Here is a 21730-nt window from a genome sequence, read left to right as displayed (position 1 = left end):
CTTACCTCTTCAACTCTTTTATGCACCATATCGGGGAACAGGAACCAGCCACAGTAAGCTCCCAAAATGGACAACAATATTCCAGCAAGTGACCCCAGCAGAGGCCAAGGTAAGGCGACTTTATACATTTTTTCGTAGTTTGGATTTAGCTGGAACAACCACGAACTATCACAATTTACAATCTGTGATGAGCAACGATCACAAAACGTTTACTCTTAAAACGAACCGAGGGAGAATAGATCATTGAATGGAATGAACGAATTGTGTAGACCTTGAATTTTTCTAGTTAATATTCTACGCTTTTCGAGAAGGATCAGATGTATCACAGCATAAAATATTTTGTCAAAACTTTGTTTTTAGCTAAGTTAGTGGGTTTGTGTTAAAAAATGCAAAAAATCTGAAAAATGAAAATAATAGCATTTGTTTTATTCCCTAATAAGACAAAAGCATGAACACTCGAAAGTTTTTCAGCATTTCAAAGTTAAAGCTGTCGAATTGAATGACGCTGGGCTGTTTGCGCCAAGATAAACAAGATCGCCGCTTAAAACAGCCACAGTAGCCTAAAAGCACGACACGGGCACAAGATCACCAAAGTGTGCAGCCAACTGGCTGGATGGCTCATTTGCCGACTGTTTGAGCGGTGGCAATGAAATTGGTCAATTGATGTAAAGAAGAAAACTACTTGGTCAAAACTTGTTTTGCTGAGTGTTGTTGTGTTTGTGTGTTTTGGGTATTTCTTTTTCTCTTCATTTATTGTTAAACGTTGATTTTGATCAAAAACTCTATATCCAGCTGAAATGACCGTACGACCTATCAACCGATAATCGTTTTGGTAAAGGGAGTTTATGCATTCAGGCCAAAATGGGATGGCATGGTATGTTGGATGTCGATGATGCTTTTCGTTTTTTGCCAATAGCTCAAAATTTGCTTTGATTTCCAAACAGTTTTCGATGACACCAAATATTCAACGCAATTGAATTTATTATTCAATGCTTGGAGTTCGAGTCAAGGTTAAACTCTTGTTTTTATTTTATAATTTGTTTTATTTTTTGAACATTTTCCATGTAAGGTTGGCCTTAGCCACGGCTAAATTATTACTGAATCGAGGCGTTGCAAGCCTTTGACCAAGCACTGACACTTTCTGGCACAGACACTGAGAACACTGAGCTCGGAGCTATGATGTATAACATGATGGACATGCATTGGCATTCAATTGTCATCAGATAAGAATCATCCTTTTTTTTACAATCATCTGCGGGGTAATTAAGAGCACGCGACTATTGAGGCTTGCAGAACACATTAAGAACACACAGTTACCGGCTAATTCCGCGATTGAATGCGTTATGCTTACGTTTCCCTTGTCAAAGGGAGAAGAGAAATAATTAATTGAATATTATTCTGTAGGGTAATGGGTGGGCCATCCAACTCTTTTGATTACCAGCACCAAACTACAGCCAAGGGTTTCACAATCAATGATGCCTTTGTTTGAAAAGGGAGATAAGACCCTTGGATACCTTGATTAGAAACAATTACACTTTGCTGGTGATTAATATACTTTTTTTTTTCTTTTGTATAACACTCAAATTTTATTAGATTTGTTGCTGTTGTTGTTGTTATTACATTTAACCCAATTTTCTGTTTCGTTTGCTGTCAACCGTTTTTGTTTTTTTTTTTGGTTGGGATTTCTGTGTTTGGGTGATGGTGATACTACTACGTGTGTTTCGTTTTGAGCTCCACTTAAGACTAAGACATTAAAGTTCATGCATTCAAGCCACCAATCAACCGCATGACCGACAGCCAAGTGCCACCACCTACCTCTCTTTTTTTTTTTTTTTGGTTGATCATAAGTGTTTTTTCTTCGTTTTCTTTTCAAGTCTCTTTTTCTCTTTTTGCCCACTAAAACAAAGTGTTTATATTTGATGGTGCTCATTTATATATATTACATTTCTTTGTACTGCATTTCGCCAAAAATTTAACCGCTTGGCCCTAAACATGGCCAAGAGCATAGTAAACAAAAATCCCAAAAACAAAAAATTTTGTTTTTGACAAAAAAAGCTTTTTTGTTGCCTTTGCAGTTACTTGAATATCGAGCTTTGTTGTGGTAGGTCACCATTCGGGGGTTTGTTTTGTGTTTTTTTATACCCTCCACCATAAGATGGGGGTATACTAATTTCGTCGTTCTGTTTGTAACTACTCGAAATATTCGCCTGAGATCCCATATATATTCTTGATCGTCGTGACATTTTATGTCGATCTAGCCATGTCCGTCCGTCTGTCTGTCGAACGCACACTAACTTTCGAAGGAGTAAAGCCAGCCGCTTGAAATTTTGCACTAATATTTCCAATAGGTGTAGGTCGGTTGGGATTGTAAATGGACCATATCGGTCTATGTTTTGATATAGCTGCCATATTAACCGATCGTGGGTCTTGACTTCTTGAGCCTCTAGAGGACGCAATTCCTATCCGATTTGGCTGAAATTTTGCACGACATGTTTCGTTATGACTTCCAACATTTGTGCTAAGTATGGTTCAAATCGGTCCATAACCTGGAATAGCTGTCATATAAACCGATTTGGGGTCTTGACTTTTAGAGGGCGCCTAGAGGGTGCTATGACTTTCAATAACTGTGCTAGGTATAGCGCAAATCGGTACATAACCTGATATAGCTGCCATATAAACCGATCTGGGATTTTGACTTCTTGAGCCTCTTGAGGGTCCAATTCTCATTCGATTTGACAGAAATTTTGTACAATGGCTTCTCTCATGATCTTCAACATACGTGTTCAATATGATCTGAATCGATCAACTGGACCAGTTGACGTTAATGTACGAAGGGTTTTTCTCTCAAACACTCCAAGCAGTGCCTCATCTTCTTTCGAATGTACCCATGGTTCGGAGCCATACAATAGCACGGCTAGTATCAGTGTCATATAAACCGATTTTGGGGTCTTGACTTCTTGAGCTTCTATTCGATTTGATTGAAATTTTGTACGTGGTGTTTTGGTATCACTTCCAACAACTGTGTTAAGAATGAATTCAATCTGTTCATAATCTGGTATAGCTGTCATATAAACCGATCTTGACTTCTTGAGCTAACAGAGCGCGCAATTCTCATCCAATTTGACTGAAATTTTGCACGTGGTGTTTTGTTATGACTTTCAAAAACTGTGCTAAGTACGTAAATCGGTATAGAACCTGATATAGCTGCCATATAAACCGATCTGGGATCTTGACTTCTTGAGCCTCTAGAGGGCGTATTTCCCATCCGATTTGGCAGAAATTTTGTACAATAGCTTCTCTCATGACCTTCAACAAATGGGTTCAATATGATCTAAATCGATCTATAGCTTGATACGGCTACCATATAAACCGATCTCCCGATTTTGCTTCTTGAGCCCCTACAAGGCGCAATTCTTATCCGAATTAACCGAAATATTTCACATTGACTTCTACAATGTTCAGCATTCAATTCATTTATGGTCCGAATCGGACTATAACTTGATATAGCTCCAATAGCATAACAGTTCTTATTCAATATTCTTTGTTTGCCAAAAAAGAGACACCGCTCATAGAACTCGACAAATGCGATCCATGGTGGAGAGTATATAAGATTCGGCCCGGCCAAACATTGCACGCTTTTACTTGTTTTCATTGCTTTCTTCTTCTCCTCTTCACCTATTGATTTTTGTTGCGATTTCTCTCTTCTCTTTGTATACTTAGGTGTCTTTGTTTATGTCATCGTTTTGCGATCTGTTTATGCCCTGCACGGTGGTGTAGGGTATACACAGAGGTACAGAGTTTCAAAACTATGTGATTGCTAAGAAGGAGAAGAGCTAGACCCATTGCTTGGTATACCGATCAGCTTGAAATCACTTCCTGATTCTATTTAGCTATGTTCTTCCGTCTCTATCTGTCCATGTATTCTTGTTATCAAGGTACAGGTAGCATTTGTTGTCCGATTGTTGCAAAATTTTGCACAAGTCACTTTTTTGGTCCAAGAACGAACGCTTTTTGAATAAGATCGGACCAAATTTAGATATAGCCCCACGACCGATATGGACTTTTTAGGCTCTAGAAGCCACAATTTTGATCCGATATTTACAAAATTTTGCGTGAGGTGCTTTATTTGAAGTCCTTATACTAGTGCAAAATACCATCAAAATCGATTCAGGTTCAAATATATCTCCCATATATATCTTTCATCCGATGTGGCCTTTGAAAGCTGCAGTAGCCAGAATTTTGATCCGATCAAAATTTTACAAAATTTTGCATAAGGTTTTTATACCCTCCGCCATAGGATGGGGGTATACTAATTTCGTCATTCTGTTTGTAACTCCTCGAAATATTCGTCTGAGACCCCATAAAGTCTGTCTGTAGAAGTACGCTAACTTTCGAAGAAGTAAAGCTAGGCGCTATAAATTTTGCACAAATACTTCTAATAGGTGTAGAAGTGTTTGGGCTAACGGCCCATGCCATATAAACCGATCTTGGGCCTTGACTTCTTAAGCCTCTAGAGGGCGCAATTCTCATCCGATTTGGCACAAGAAGTCAAATCGGCAGATCAGTTTGTATGATAGCTATATAAGATTTGGACCGTACTAAACATTGTGGAAAGTCGTAACAGAACATCATCTGCAAACTTTAAGCTTAATCAGACAAAAATTGTGGCTTTTAGGGGCTCAAGAAGTCAAATTGGGACATCGGTTTATATTTGAGCAATATCAGGTTATAGACCGTTTTGGACCATACTTGACACAGTTGTTGGAAGTTATAAACAAAACACGATGTGGGAAATTCCAAAGCCAAATCGAAAAAAATTGCGGCTTTTAGGGGCTCAAAAGTAAAATCGGGAGATCGGTTTATATGGGAGCTATACCATAGACCGCTTCGGGCCGTACTTGGCACTTTTAAAGTAGTCACAGAACACTACATACAAAATTTTAGCTAAATTGGACAAAAATTGCGGCTTCCAGGGAATCAAGAAGTCAAATCGAGAGATCGGTTTAAATGGAAGCTATATCAGGTTATAGACCGATTTTGACTGTACTTCTCATAGTTGATGGAAGTTATAACAGAAGACTATCTGCAAAATTTTAGCTTTATCCAAATCCGAAACGATAAGGCCTATTTGCATTTTCCTACGGCCTACATCAATAGGAAGTTTTTATGCAAAACTTCCAGCAGCTAGCTTTACGCGTTCGACGGCTATCGGCTATCGGACATGGCTAGATCGGCTCAGAATGTCGAGACGAACAACAGTATATATACTTTATGGGGTCTTAGATCAATATTTCTAGGTGTTACAAACGGAATGACTGGATTAGTATAGCCCCATCGTATGGCGGTGGGTATGCCAAAAACGGTTGTGGATATTGCTGTGAAAGTACGTTCGGTGCCTTTATGTATGGAACTTGATTTCTCTTGCACGGCTACCACGGGCAGGCTTGCAGAAGTTTAGACGCTGAACCCAATTTTCCACGGTTTTCAAGCATAAATCGGTTGATACTGCTGCAATTTCGGGTTCGACACTCATACGAATTTCATCAATCGTCATTGGCTTGTTGACATTGACCATAGACTTGGAAACCCCATAGGAAATAGTTAAACGGCATTGAATCGCACGAGCTAGGCGGCCAATGTTGGTTTCCAACAAATTGATTGTGACATTCGCTGTGTGGTTTGTGACGCCGTCCTGTTGGAACCACATGTCCTCCAATTGAGTTCATAAATATTCTGTTATCATTGAATGGTAGCGATTCCCATTCAAAGTAAGGTGCCGGTGTTGATCATCATGGAAGAAGTACGGCCCAATGATGCCGCCGGCCTATAAACCGCACCAAATTGAAATTTTTTCGCATTGCATCATGACTCATGGAGTATGTGTGGATTGCTGCATGAATAATAACTTATATTTTGCTTCTTGACGAAGCCATTCAGCCAGAAATGAGTCTTATAGCTAAAAATGATTTTTCGATGAAATCGATGAGGCCTCTGACTCCGAGTTTCGCTAGTAAATTTTAATTATGGCAAACTTTACTTCATGAAATGGTAAACCTTACCGAAGAGAAATGTCACAAGGGCGGCAAAAACTATGGTGTGGTTTGCTGTCCCTATCGGTCTTCTTTTGTAGCGTCCCTGAAAAAACACCCTGTATATCACATTCGGTCCTGTAAACTTTACATCAGTATTCAGTATACTTTTCCAAGGAGCGTGTCAACTCTTTAACCCTTCCAAATTCTGTAAATATACTCCAGTGTCGACTTATGAAATCATGTGGTTTAATGGAATTGCTTCCTTTTCTTTCATCGCTGCACAAAACTATCTTGAAATAGCTGAACATTTGAAAGATGAACAAGTAAAAGGTCATTAAGTTCGACCAGGCCGAACTTTGGATACCCACCACCTCGGGTATATATGTAAACCCCCTTTTGTCATCATCCGGTGAAAAATGCATAATTTATACCCCCATAGCAGCTTTATCGAAATATTGTCCGATTTGGACCAAATTCGACACGGACATTGAGAGGTCTAATAAGTTTAAGTCTTTGTTCAATTTTGTTGAACAAAATATTGGTCTTTTTGGCAGCCATATTCAAAAATAGACCGATCTGAACCATATACGACACGGATGTCGAAAAGCCTGACATCAGTCACTCAGTCAAATTACAGCGAAATGGGATTATAAATGATCGGTTTCTATGGCAGCTATATCCAAATCTAAAAAGATCTGGTCCAAATAAAATTTCGGCGAAATCGAACAATAAATGCTCTTTTTACTGGTCCAAAACCTTAAACCGAGAGATCGGTCTATGCGGTAGCTATACCCAAATCTGGGCCGATCTGAACAAAATTAAAGAAGAATGTTGAAGAGCATAACACACCTCACTGTCCCAAATTTCGGCGAGATCGAATAATAAATGCGCCTTTTATGGACCCAAAACCTTAAATCGGAGGATCGGTCTATAGGGCAGCTATATCCAAATCTTGCCCGATCTGGGCCAAATTAAAGAAGGATGTCGATTGGCCTTACATAACTCACTGTCCCAAATTTTAGCAAAATCGGACAATAAATGCGCCTTTTAAGAGCCAAAGACCTCAAATCGACTGATCGGTCTATATGGCAGCTATATCCCAATCTGGACCGATCAGAGCCAAATTAAAGAAGGATATCGAAGAGCCTAACTCACTGTCCCAAATTTCGGCGAGATTGGATAATAAATGCGCCTTTTATGGGCCAAAGAGTTTATATCGAGAGATCGGTCTATAGGGCAGCAATATCCAAATCTGAACCGATCTGGGCCAAATTAAAGAAGAATGTGGAAGAGTCTAACATAACTCACTGTCCCAAATTTCGGCGAGATCGAAGAATAAATGCGCTTTTTATGGACCAAAGACCTTAAATCGAAAGATCGGTCTATATGGCAGCTATATCCAAATCTGGACCGATCTGTGCCAAATTGAAGAAGGATATCGAAGGGCCTAACAGAACTCACTGTCCCGAATTTTAGCACAATCGGATATATGGGGGCTATATCAAGATATAGTCCGATATAGCCCATCTTCGAACTTATGGACAAAAAAAGAATATGTGCAAAGTTTCAGCTCAATATCTCTATTTTTAGACTGTAACGTGATTTCAAAAGACAGACGGACGGACATGGATAGATCGTCTTAGATTTTTACCCTGATCATTAATACATATACATTATAGGGTCGGCAATGGATATTTCGATGTGTTGCAAACGGAATGACAAAATAAATACACCCCCATCCTTCGGTGGTGGGTATAAAAATTTATTGTTATCGCCTCTCGCATAGAAATAGAGTGAAGCATTTTCGTAACACTTTATCATTATTTCTTTAAAATATTGACCGAAAATGGTATTCCATTATTGTCCGTGTTAATCTCACCCTGTTAATTTGACTTGTTCCTACTTTGTATTGAACGCAAATATCTTTCATTGAATAGATATCTATTTTCAAATGAAATATATGTTGCATTAGCTTCTGCTTCAGCCAAATCTATAAAAAAATGGATTTATATTTAAATTTGATAAATGTTTACAAATGGTGCTGTTTGTCTGGAGGCTTGGTGCAATCACTGCAGCACAACACCCATCTTTTGTTAGGACGCCTAGGAATGGAGAGACATATGACATGTAAGTGTATAAAATAAAGATATTTTAAAATCTTCAGAGTTTTTTTTAATGGTACAGCCGGTTTGACTCCCAGAAACTCTTCCTTAGATTATTAGGCTATGAACGTCTGAATGTTTATCTTTCATTACATCTATTTGCAGGTCTAGTTCGGAAAACACTGAGCTTGAACCAGATTTCAGCCCAAGAAAGTAGAATGTGAAGCTGTTAGGTGCTCAAGACGTAAAATCGGTAGATCGGATTATATGGGAATTTTATTTGATCATGCATAATGAACAGAAAAAGTAAAATCGTGCTTAGTTCGGCCAGGACGAATCTTATATACCCTCCACCCTGGATAGCATGTGTCAAGTTCTTTGCCCGGTATCTCTTTATCGGTAAACAAAGGATAATGAATAAGAATTGCTATTGGCTATAAACCGGTTCAAACCATATTTGTGGCAGAAATCATTGAGCAAAATTTTAGCCAAAACGGATTGGAATTGCGCCCTCTAAACGCTCAAGAAGTAAAATCATGGGATCGGTTTATATGGGAGCTATATCAGGTTATGAACCGATTTAGACCATATTTGGAACGTATGTGAAGGGTCATATAAAAAGTCACCGCGCAAAATTTCAAGCACCTCGGGTTGTTAATGCGCGTTGTAGAGGTTCAAGACCTCAAATCGATAGATTGGTTTATATGGCAGCTATATCAAGTTATAGACCGATTTTAAATATACCTGGCAAAAATTTTGGGAGTCGTAACAAAACGGAACGTAAAAATGAAAATTTTGCCCATGAACATTCCACTAAGGAACAGGGGCAAACTTCTCACATATCAATGAGTGCTGTCCGATTCAAGTTTAAGCTCAATGATAAAGGGCCTTCTTATTATAGCCGAGCCCGAATGGCTTGCCGCTGTGCGACACCTCTTTGGAGAGAAGTTTTACATGGCATAGTACCTCACAAAAGTTGCCAGCATTAGGAGGCGGAAAACCACCGCTGAAAATTTTTCTGATGGTCTCGCCAGGATTCGATCCCAGGATTTCAGCGTCATAGGCGCACATGCTAACCTATGCGCTAAGGTGGCCTCCAAATCCGTTAAAATTGCGCCATCTAGAAACTCATGAAGCCAAATCGGGTGATCGGTTTATATGCCAGCTATGTCAGGGTATGGGCTGATTTTGACCATATCTATCACAGCTTTCGGAAGTCCTACCAAAACACCATGTGCAAAATTTCAGGCAAATCGTATAAGAATTTCGCCCTCTAGAAGCTCAAGAAGCAAGAATTAAGAATCAAGATCGGTTTATATGGCAGCTATATCCACACCTAGACCAATTTGGTCGATTTAAAATCCCAGCCGATCCACATTAATAAGAAGTATTTGTTAAAAATTTCAAGCGCCTAGATTTACTTTACTTTAATTGGCTATGACAGAACATTTCTTCGACTAGCAGAACGTAGAACAACGTTCCAAGCGCCTCGATCTTCTGCGCTCCTTCTAAAATCTCGAACACCAAGTTTCGAGGTGTCTCCCACCACTTGATCTTTCCATCGGACTTTTGTCTTCCCGGTTTGCGTTTACCACCTTGTTTGCCTTCAAAAGACTGCTTTGTTGGAGCTTCTTCATACATTCTGACAACATGACCTAGCGGACGCAGCCGCATTTTAATACGTGTAACTACGCTATCGTCGTCATACAGCTCACAAAGTTCATGGTTCATACGACGCCTATATTCTCCCCAGGAGGCCACCGTAGCGCAAAGGTTAGCATGTCCGCCTTGGCGAGACCGTCAGAAAAAAATATATATAGCGGTGGTTTTCTGAGGCACTATGTCATGCAAAACTTCTCTCCAAAGAGGTGTCGCACTGCGGCACCCCGTTCGGACTCGGCTATAAAAAGGAGGCCGCCTATCATTGAGCTTAAACTTGAAACGGACTGCACTCATTGATAGGTGAGAAGTTTGCCCTTGTTTCTTAGTAGAATGTTCATAGGCAAAATTTGCATTTGTAATTTTCTCCATTAACGCAAACTGGTCCATATATTTTACGGAGAATCTTTGTGTCAAACACTCCAAGTACTACCTCGTTTGCTTTCACAAGTACCCATGCCTCAGAACCATATAACAGAGAGGATAGTATCAGCGTTGTATATATTGCAATCGTCGTCTATCGAGACGTGGCCTTGTTTCTAAACTGCCTACTTAGTCCAATGTAGCATCTGTTTGCCAGTATTATTTTTCGCTTTATCTCAAAATTGGTGTCATTCGTTTCGGTTACGGCAGTGCGGAGGTAGATAAAGCTGCTGTCTATCTCAAAGTTGTTGTTCCCGACATTCTCCATTTTCTTAATCTGCTCGGTTGTACAAGGCCTTTTGGGAGTTGGAACCATCCATTTCGTCTTATCTCCATTTACTGCCAGACCTATTTTCACAGACATTCTTTCGATTATTTCAAAGGCTGCAGTTACTACTTCCGGAGACCGACCTATGATGTCGATGTCGTCGGCATAGGCGTGTAGCAAGTGTTCTCTTGTGATTAGTGTGTCATATCTATTCACATCTGCATCTCGTATAATTTTCTCCAGCAGGATATTAAAGAGATCACACGATAGGCTGTCTCCTTGTCTGAATCCCCGTTTGGTATTGAATGGTTCGGAGACATTTTTTCCTATTCTTACTGAGGAACGCATATCAGCAAGTGTCATCCTGCAGAGTCTTATTAATTTTGTAAAGGAGTATCAAAAGCGGTTTTGTAGTCAACAAAGAGATGGTAGGAGTTGATTTGTCCTTCTCGGGTCTTTTCTAGGATTTGGCGCAGTGTGAATATCTGGTCCAGAATGGATTTACCATATCTAAAGCCGCATTAATAGGACCCAATTTTCTCATTTACTTTAGGTTTTAATCTTTCACACAGTACGCTCGAAAGTAGAGTATCTGGTATGCGATAGGGAGGAGACGTATTTCTCTGTAGTTGGCACATTCCGTCTTGTCTCCTTTCTTGTGTACTGCACATAGTATTCTGAGGTTCCAATCATCGGATATGCGTTCTTCTAGCCAGATTGCGCAGATAAGCTGTTGCATACGACTTATCAGCATGTCGCCTCCGGTCTTAAATAATTCAGCGGGTAATCCGTCGGCTCCTCCTGCCTTGTTGTTTTTCAGTCTGACTAGGAGGAAAACATTATATACCATCATCATTGATTGGTTCTGCGGTATCCTTTTCGCCACCAACTTCGGTCACTAGCAGTTGGGTAAAATGTTTTTTCCATATCCTCAGCATGCTATCATGTCAAAAATTGAATCCATGTACCTAAGGCGCCAACCCAAGCCCAAAACCGAACCATAAGTACCGTCCAAAATCAAAAGTCGACTGATCGGGGCAATATGGGACTCCAATGAAAAGTATTGGAGAGTAGAGTGCGAATACGACTTTTTGGCAGATACATCTTTTTGGCAGATACATCCAATTATAGACCAATCTGAACCATATTGAGGTCAGACATCGTGAAGTTCAGAAAAACTCACCGTTTAAAATTTCAGCGAAATCGGATAGTAACTAAAGCTGCAATGGGCTTCAGTCCTCTTATCGGCAGATCGGTTTATATGGCAGCTATATCTAAATATAGTCCGATCACAACCATATTTAGGTCGGATGTTGGGAGGCTAAAAATAAGTCACTATTTAAAATGTTAGCGAAATCGGTTAAAAATAAAATTTTTATGGGCCTCAGACCCTTTATCGGAAGATCGGTCTACATGACAGCTATATCTGAATATAGTCCGATCTATACCATATTTCAGTGCGATGTCGGGAGGCTTACAATAACACATTGTTTTAAACTTCAGCGAAATCGGAAAAAAATTAAAGCTTTTATGGCCTTCAGACCCTTTATCGGAAGATCGGTCCACATGGCAGCTATATCTAAATAAAGTCCGATCTGAACCATATTTAGGACAGATGTCGGGAGGCTAAAAATAACCTACTGTTTTAAATTTCGGCGAAATCGGGGAATAAATAAAGTTTTTATGGTCTTCAGACCTTTTATCGGGAGATCGGTCTATATGGTAGCTATATTTAAATATAGTTCGAGCTGAATTATATTTAGTTTAATTGTCGGGAAGCCTTAAACTACTCAGTGTTTCAAATTTCAGCAAAATCGGATGAAAAATAAAGTTTTTATGGGCATAAGACCCTTTATAGGAAAATCGGTCTATATTACAGATATATTCAAATATATTGGGCTATATGGGGTTTAATTAAAGGTATCTGGTAGCTAGCTTAGGTTAGGTTGAAAGAGGGTGCGGATATGAATCCTCTAAAAAGACAATTTTAAATTAGGAATTCTGTGCTACTTACAAAATCTTTAATTGCTTTCAATACCACTCCCCAAAGTTGGTTCATATCTGGTATTGTGTCTCCACCTAAATGCCGGTATCTGTTAGACGCCAAAGCCGAGGAATGGCAAGGAAATGCTCCAACATCTCATCATTTTCCCCGCATGCCCCACACATGCTATCACTTGCCGCACCGCTTTTACATAAGTGAGCACGTAGTCCTATGTGTCCCGTTATGATACCAATAGCTATACTGACCTCCTTCTTACTTCCTTTCAATAATAGGCTCGTCTTCTCACGATTATAATACCTCACAGGTATTTTTAGCGTCCGACCTAACGACATTTTCGCTGTTCCACAATGTTGCATGCCCATTCGTCGCCCATTCCTTTAACTCGGACTGCCCTTAACGCGAAAGTCTTCGGGTTAACCACGTTTATTGACGGCAGTCCTTTAGCCTTCATCGCCAAATCGTCTGCCCTTTCATTTCCCCTTACTCCGTTATGGCCCTGCACCGAAACGATGCGGATTTTGCCATCCTCAGAGAAGGCGTTAATCTCCTTCTTACACTCCAAGACTGTTCGTGACCTTACCGTTCTGGTTGTTATTGCCCTTATGGCTATTTTACTGTCGGTCAAGACACACCACTGCACGCATTCCGTGATCGCCCGGATCTCCGCCAGCAGGACCGTATTATGTTCAAGCAGTCTAGAACAGATCTCAGTCCCTGGGTTTTCAATGTAGCTCCTCTAGCTTTGATCCATCCGTGTAACATGATCTTTCAGATGGCAATACTAGGATTCCGCCAATCTAAGACAGTGCCGATGGCAGCAGTGACTTCAAGGTTCATCTCAGGTATCCGATCGGATTCCCCTTTCCTTCCTTCCAGGTTTCCTATCGTCGCCTCGATTATACCGCCATGGTATGAGCTGCTTCCATACTCAAACCTTTCTCTCATCGCCTTAAGTCTCATAGCCGCAGTGGCTGCTTCACGCTTTATCTGTATGTCAATGGGTCGGATATCTAGAATAGTCTTCAGTGCCCTAGTAGGCGTGGTCCTCACCGCTCCGCCTATGCCAAGACAACATGTTCACTGAACCTGTTGTATGGTCCTTATGTTGCACTTTTTCTGCAAAGCAGTCCACCAAACTACTGAGGCGTAAGTAAGTATTGGTCTAATCACGCTCCTGTAGAGCCAGTCTACTATCCTCGGATTCAGGCCCCATTTAGAGCCAACTGCCCGTCTACATACATCTGTGAGCCTTCTCAGTACGCTCCTGAATGTGACACTTCCAATTCAGTTTCCTCTCCAAGATCACACCAAAGTATTTGACCTTGTCAGATATCGAAATCGTCTTATTGTGGAAACTTGGTGCGTTAAATTGGCCCACCTTCGTCTCCCTCGTGAACAGCCATATTTCAGTCTTCTCTGGGTTAACATTGAGGCCTATGGGTCTAGCACAGTCAAATGCCATATGCAAGACCCTTTTGGCCCTTCTGGATAGCTCGTTCTGATCCTTATCGCTTAGAAGTAATGTAACATCGTCTGCGTAGCAGACGGGTTTAAATCCCTCTTCAGTCAGCATCCGTAATAGGTCATTTATGGTGGACACCCATGGGAGTGGCGATAAAATGCCCCCCTGTGGCGTGCCTTGTCCCACTTTCTCCCTTATATTTACGCCATGAGACACACAATTTATCCACCTGATCCTTAGAATAAGGTTTATCCAGTTTCTAAGGACTGGGTCCAATCGGTACTGATCTTAGGATTGGATCAGTGTATTGGCCCGCATATTGTTAAAAGCCCCCTGGATGTCAATGTATACCGCCAGGGTGTACGTTTTGGCATCGAAGGATTCTTCTATTTTATGCACAACCTCGTTCTGGGCAGTCTCCACCTACCTTCCCTTGACATGGGCATGCCGTTTGTATTTGAGCAGTTCGCTGGATGTCCTACTCTTTATCATGGTGTCCACAATGCGTTCCATGGTTTTGAGTAGAATGAACGTCAGGCTTATGGGTCTACAGGCCTTTGGTGTCGCATAACTTGCCTTGCCGGGCTTAGGTATAAAGACCACCCTTGCCTCCTGCCAGGCTTTCGGAGTATATAAAAGTCCTATGCACGCTGTGAAAATATTGGTCAGGTGGGGCGCCAGATGTTCAGCCTCCTTCTGTAATAACGCCGGAAATATTCCATCAGGTCCGGTTGACTTAAATGGTTTGAAGCTCCTCAAGGATTCCTTCACCATAAATTCTGTAATTATTAACCTTCGATCAACGTCATTATTCCAAGATTCCGTTGGTTGTAAGTAAGAAACTAATTTTTCGCGTGCTGCTAATGAGGGTGCAGCAGAGCGGGCCGGGAACTGCTAGTGTCGCTATATGAGAATCTTTGCCTATCCTAGTCTGCCCAATCTTGAAAAGAGGAAGGGTTTACTTTTGTCCTAGCAAAGAAGGAAAGGTGGATAAAAGGCAGATATACAAAACCAAATAATGAATCTAATTTTTATACCCTCCACCATAAGATGGGGGGTATACTAATTTCGTCATTCTGTTTGTAACTACTCGAAATATTCGTCTGAGACCCCATAAAGTATATATATTCTTGATCGTCGCGACATTTTATGTCGATCTAGCCATGTCCGTCCGTCTGTCCGTCCGTCCGTCCGTCCGTCCGTCTGTCTGTCGAAAGCACGCTAACTTCCGAAGGAGTAAAGCTAGCCGCTTGAAATTTTGCACAAATACTTCTTATTAGTGTAGGTCGGTTGGTATTGTAAATGGGCCATATCGGTCCATGTTTTGATATAGCTGCCATATAAACTGATCTTGGGTCTTGACTTCTTGAGCCTCTAGCGTGCGCAATTCTTATCCGATCGGAATGAAATTTTGCACGACGTGTTTTGTTATGATATCCAACAACTGTGCCAAGAATAGTTCAAATCGGTCCATAACCTAATATAGCTGCCATATAAACCGATCTTGGGTCTTGACTTCTTGAGCCTCTAGCGTGCGCAATTCTTATCCGATCAGAATGATCCGATCAGAATGAATTTTGCAAGACGTGTTTTGTTATGATATCCAACAACTGTGCCAAATATGGTTCAAATCGGTCCATAACCTGATATAGCTGCCATATAAACCGATCTTAGGTCTTGACTTCTTGAGCCTCTAGAGTGCGCAACTCTTATCCGATTGAAATGAAATTTTTCACGACGTGTTTTGTTATGATATCCAACAACTGTGCCAAGTATGGTTCAAATTGGTCCATAACCTGATATAGCTGCCATATAAACCGATCTTGGGTCTTGACTTCTTGAGCCTCTACAGTGCGCAATTCTTATCCGATTGGAATGGAATTTCGCACGAAGTATTTCGTTATGATATCCAACAACTGTGCCAAGTATGGTTCAAACCGGTCCATAACCTGATATAGCTGCCATATAAACCGATCTTGGGTCTTGACTTCTTGAGCCTCTAGAGGGCACAATTCTTATCCGATTTGAATGAATTTTTGCACGAAGTATTTCGTTATGATATCCAACAACTATGCCAAGTATGGTTGAAATCGGTCCATAACCTGATATTGCTGTCATATAAACAGATCTGAGGATTTGACTTCTTGAGCTTCTAGAGGGCGCAATTCCTATCCGATTTGGCTGAAATTTTGCATGACGTATTTTATTTTTACTTTCAACTACTGTGTCAAATAAGGTTCAAATCGGTTCATAACTTGATATAGCTGCCATATAAACCGATCTGGGATCTTGACTTCTTGACCCCTAGAGGTCGCAATTATTATCCGATATGCCTGAAATTTTGTACGACGGATCCTCTCATGACCATCAACAAACGTGTTTATTATGGTCTGAATCGGTCTATAGCCCGATACAGATCCCATATAAATCGTTCTCTCTATTTTACTTCGTGAACCCCAATGGGCGCAATTCTTATACGAGTTTGCGGAAATTTTACACAGGTCTCCTCTACATTTAATTGTGGTCCGAACCGGACCATATCTTGTTATCGTTTTAATAGCAGAGCAACTCTTTTCTTATATACTTTTTTGCCTAAGAAGAGATGCCGGGAAAAGAACTCGACAAATGCGATCCATGATGGAGGGTATATAAGATTCGGCCCGGCCGAACTTAGCACGCTTTTACTTGTTTACTTTGAAAAGGTTAACAGAGACGAGCTTATAGACTTTTTTCTTAAATTTGAGTTTGAATTCCCAACCAACGACTTGCCACTGGAAAATTAACCGCAATTTGCTTAAACAATAGAATTACAATTTCATAAAAAAAATCCCTTATTCTGCACAAAGAAAGGGTGAGCTCAATTAAATTTAAACACAAAACTATTTTTGTTTGTCTAAAAATGGCATTTCCTCCACAAATAACCAACGGCCAGCAATATAATGCCTCATTTTTGTATGCAGGCCAATGAACAGCTGTTAAATTTCTTTGTATGACATAAAAGCCTTTGGCTGGCACCATTATAAGGGAAAATTGATTGTACATGACCTAAAGTCAATTCGGAGCATACATTACAAAGTGCCTGCCCCTGGAGTAGAGCAGTTGTCATTGCCCTCTGCCAACGTACGATGATATCAAAATAATCACAGTCAGTTAGTCAGTCAGACAGACAGACACATATTCACTCCCACTTTCTCATTTGGCTGGCAGGATGGATGGCTGGCAGGCAAGTTGAGCCAAAAGCTTTAGCATTTCATCCTTCTGACCGACCGTGCATTGCCATGGATTGGCAAAAATGTAGAACAAAGAAACTCTCCAGCCCACACCTCCCTAGGCCCAACTGAAAATGCAAAAACCTAGTCTCGTACATGCAACGGATAGCGAGAACAGATATGAGTGAACGGGCAAAGTTTGTAGTAGCTGATCCAACCAGCTCAGGAATAGGAAATACAACTAGCTGGCAGCTACTAACATTGCAGTGATACCTAAGGGGGAGTGGCTTTGCAAATAAGAACAAGAACATAGCTTTTCAAAAGAGCAATAACATCGGATGAAACAACATCAACAATAAAACCGGACGGACGGACGGACGGACAAACGAGCAAACAAAATGATTTACTTGCATTGAATGAATGAACGAAAAAGCCGCCACTGATAAGCAGCCATTAGCACAAAATGCATTTGCAAAATGTGTATGGCCCAATCTAAATTTGTTCAGAAAGTGGGTGTTAGGAGGAGAGCAAGGGATTGAATGGGCTCTATATTATGCCAAAATAGATGGGGATACATAAATAGCAGATGTTTTGCAAAAAACTTCTGCAAGTTTGCACTTGACCCTGGGCCAGTTTAACAAATGTTACAGGCCATATTTGTTGGTTATTATGTTCTCTTTTATTGTGAACATAACGACCAATTTCAGCTTTCGGGCGTTATGACTTCCGAGGAGATAATCTCAAATATATAATAAGCCACAAAGCCCAAACTAGTTGGGGCTTCTTATATCTCTTCCAAATATTGTCTTTATGCTCCCCACTATAGGATGGGTTATGCAAGCGTGGTCATTCCATTTGTTGCACCACTAAATATTAGTCTAAGTTTCTCTAAAGTATATATTCTTGATCTTTATGACATTTTAGGTCGATCCTATAATATGTCCGCCCTTCCTTAGGTCAGTCTGTCCGCCCGTCCACTCATATCTGGAATGGTCCAAATCGCATATGCCAAGTATTGCTCCCCAAAACCGATTACCCGATGTAATTTCTTGAGCTTCTAGAGGGCGCTATTCTAATTCCTGTGTCCTAGAAGACCTAAATAACGTTTGGTCCGAATGGGTCATATACCAGGCTATGGACCGATTTGCACCATACCATATTGAATTTGTGTTTGCTTGTTTGTTTGTTCCGCAATCGGTTAAACCGATTGCTTTGAAACTTTCACAGATTGTGGAGGTTGGTCTGGAAGGAAACATAGGCTATATAATTTTTTGATATCGGAAGGGGGGCGGACCCTCCCCTTTACCCCAAAAATACTATCCAAAAATAAAAGTGGCCCGATCGGGACACTATGCGACTCAAATGAAAGGTGTTCAGGAGAAGAGTACGAATTTCATATTAAAAATTGAGTCCAAGCCCCAAAACCCCCTAAAATAGGGTTTTTGGACGAGCATGGTAATATGGGACTCAAATGAAAGGTATTCGGGAGTAGATTGCGAATATGGTCACGAAGGAGAAATAGGTTTTATAATTTGTTGATTTCGGAAGGGGGCTTACCTTCCCCCGTTACCCAAAAACACCACCCAAAATCAAAAATATGTACCCCTCCGGCCGACCCAACCCCAAAATTCCCCCAAACAGACATATTGGACGTTCATGTCAATATGGGCTTTAAATGAAAGGTATTCGGGAGTAGATTACGAATCTGGCATACAAAATCAGTCCCACAAATGCCTTAAATGGGCATATGACCCATTGTGATTATATGGGACCAGGTTTTTTTGTTTGTTCTGTAGAATCAAATAAGGTCGAAGCGATTTTCTTAAAATTTTCACAGATTGTATAAGTTTGTCTGGAAGGGAACATTAGATATCGGATGGGGCGGTCCCTCCCCCTTACCCCAAAAAACGCCACCCAAAACAAAAAGTGCACCGATGGGCACAATATGGTTAGCAAATCATAGGTATTGGAGACTAGAAAACGAATATCGTATTAAAATTTTGGTCCAAGTACCTAGCGGGCCGCCCCAGCCCTAAAACTCCTCTTAACAGATATATAGACCAATCACGACAATTCAGCGTCATAGGCGGACATATGCTACAATGGCGTGAATTCGATATTCATATTCAGGGCGAAGTGTCCCCACCCTAAAAAGATATTATAGAGTTAAAAAAGGCGCAGCGTAGTGGGCCCGGTTCGGCTAGTAAGCCATATAAACCGATCTTGGATCTTCAATTCTGGAGCCACTAGAAGGCTAAGTTCTCATGCTATTTGGCTGAAGTTTTGCATGATGTGTTTTGTTATAAACTTCCAACAGCCGTCTGTCGGTTTTGACGTATTTCCAATCCCAACCGACCTACACTGATAAGAAGTATTTGTACAAAATTTCAAGCGCCTAGCTTTACTCCTTCGAAAGTTAGCGTGCTTTCGACAGACAGACGAAAAGTTGTTGTTCGGGCTGCCAAAAGCGCATCTGTCGCAGATCTCTCATCTCTCACCTGTTCTTGGTGCCGTGCCACAAATATATCCCAGGGAATTCTAAAGCGGACGAGTTTGCGAGACTAGTAACTACCCTACACATTCCAGGGAAACTGGAATCTGTGGGTATGCCTCTAGCGACATGTAAGCTAAGTTTTCACGACCAGGCCCGAAGGACAACGAATGATAGATGGTCACTAAGAGAGGGCTGTGAGCATTCCAAAACTATGTGGCCTAATCTAGACTTGAAGATGTCTACCGCTTTGCTGTCACTGGAAAGAACAGTCTCAGTCACTGCGTTCGTCATGACAGGTCACTGTCTAATAGGAAAACATGCTGCCAGTCCAAAGGTTTCCAGTAACGACTTTTGCAGAAGCTGTGAGGACATGGAATGAGAAGAGACTATAGAACACCTTCTGTGCGTGTGTTCCGCACTAGCAGTCAAAAGGAGTTCCATTTTAGTTTCTCATTTCTTTGAGAGCCTGCCTGATTTAGCGGATGTTATTATGCAAAGACCTCGGCCTGAATGACGCTGCTCCCGTCTAAAAGCCTATATGATTCCCGGCTTCGGTGCTCTTATCCAATTTAGATACACCCGCCTATACAGAAGGTCCTGGAAAGTACGGGTTATCCCCAACCCAGAGTTCTATTTTTGGGAAACGACGTCCAACCCGTCAACAAGCAAAGGTTCCCTTGGTATAGAGGCAGTCGCGCAACACATTTCGTGCCACTAAGATGCATCTCCATCGCCCCGCAAAGCAGAATGCTCAAATTTTGAGGAGCGCCAGGTATCTGACACCCTCAGTCTTAGGACGATCTTTGTTGTCACACACCCAACATGCAGATACATTTATAACATTTAACACCTCTTTCGGGGCAATCAAAGCAAGGAGTTTAGAGATCAGCACCGCCGTGGTACTCATTACCTTCTCGATTAGTCTGCGAAGGGCACACAGTTGTCCAGAGCCCAATGGTGGATCACACATCCACAGGTGAGAATCGACCTAACAACTGCCGCACAATGGGGTTGAATCAGAAAAAAACTACTAAAATGTGGATAGAGACCAAAAACAAAAAAAAAAAAAAACAAGTAAGAGCGTGCTAAGTTCGGCCGGGCCGAATCTTATACACCCTCCACCGTGGACCGCATTTGTCGAGTTCTATGCGCGGAGTCTCTTTTTAGGCAAACAAAGAATATTGAATAAGAACTGTTATGCTATTGGAACTATTGTATATCAAGTTATAGTCCGATTCGGACCATAAATGAATGCTGAACATTGAAGAAGTCATTGTGTAATATTTCCGTTCATTCGGATAAGAATTGCGCCTTGTAGCGGCTAAAGAAGCAAAATCGGGAGATAGGTTTATATGGGAGCTGTATCAAGCTATAGATCGATTCAGACCAGTTTCCAGGGGCTCAAGAAGTCAAATCGGGAGATCGGTTTATATGGGAGCTAAATCCAAATCTGAACCGATATGGCCCATTTGCAATCCCCTACGACCTACATTAATTTTAAGTTTCTGTGCAAAATTTTGAGCGGCTAGCCTTACGTGTTAGACAGCTATCGTGATTTCGACAGACGGTCGGACACGGCATGTCAAGACTATCAAGAGTATATGTACTTTATGGTGTCGTAGATCAATATTTCGAGGTGTTACAAATGGAATGGCTAGGTTAGTATACCCCTATTCTATGGCGGTGGATATAAAAAGCATGTCCAGTGGTCTAACACAACTCACTGTTCCAAATATTTGGCGAAATCGGACAATAAATGCTCCTTTTATGGGTCAAAGACCTTAAATCAGGAGATCAGTCTATATGGCAACTATATCCAATTCTCGACCGATTGGGGCTAAATTGAAGAAGAATGTCGACTGACCTGACACAACTCACTGTCCCAAATTTCAGCAAATTCGTATACTAAATGGGGCTTTTATGTGCCTAAGACCTGAAATTGGCAGATCGGTCTATAATGGGGCTATATCAAAACATAGTCCGATATAGCCCATCTTCGAACCTAACATGCTTATGGATAAAGAATGAATCTGTGCAAAGTTTCGTTTCAATATCTCTATTTTTAAAGACTGTAGA

General features: G+C 41.0%; 1 protein-coding gene across 5 annotated transcripts in view; it reads right to left on the bottom strand.

The window, feature by feature from the left end:
• The window catches only part of LOC106090824 (sensory neuron membrane protein 2), a 572456-nt gene that overhangs the window by 144489 nt on the left and 406237 nt on the right, over positions 1 to 21730 (bottom strand). For 3 of the 5 annotated variants that reach the window (XM_013257153.2, XM_013257151.2, XM_013257154.2), the window contains exon 1: positions 6 to 317. The exons of the other annotated variants lie outside the window; for them this stretch is intronic. In XM_013257153.2, coding sequence (XP_013112607.1) covers positions 6 to 128 — 123 coding nt within the window. In that variant the 5' untranslated portion in view covers positions 129 to 317. Of the gene's footprint in view, positions 1 to 5; positions 318 to 21730 lie in introns of those variants that run through there. 5 annotated transcript variants of the gene reach the window in all.

This window comes from Stomoxys calcitrans, chromosome 1 (genome assembly GCF_963082655.1).
Source record: "Stomoxys calcitrans chromosome 1, idStoCalc2.1, whole genome shotgun sequence".
NCBI classification, from domain to species: Eukaryota; Metazoa; Arthropoda; class Insecta; order Diptera; family Muscidae; genus Stomoxys; species Stomoxys calcitrans.
This window is presented reverse-complemented; position numbering and strand designations above follow the sequence as displayed.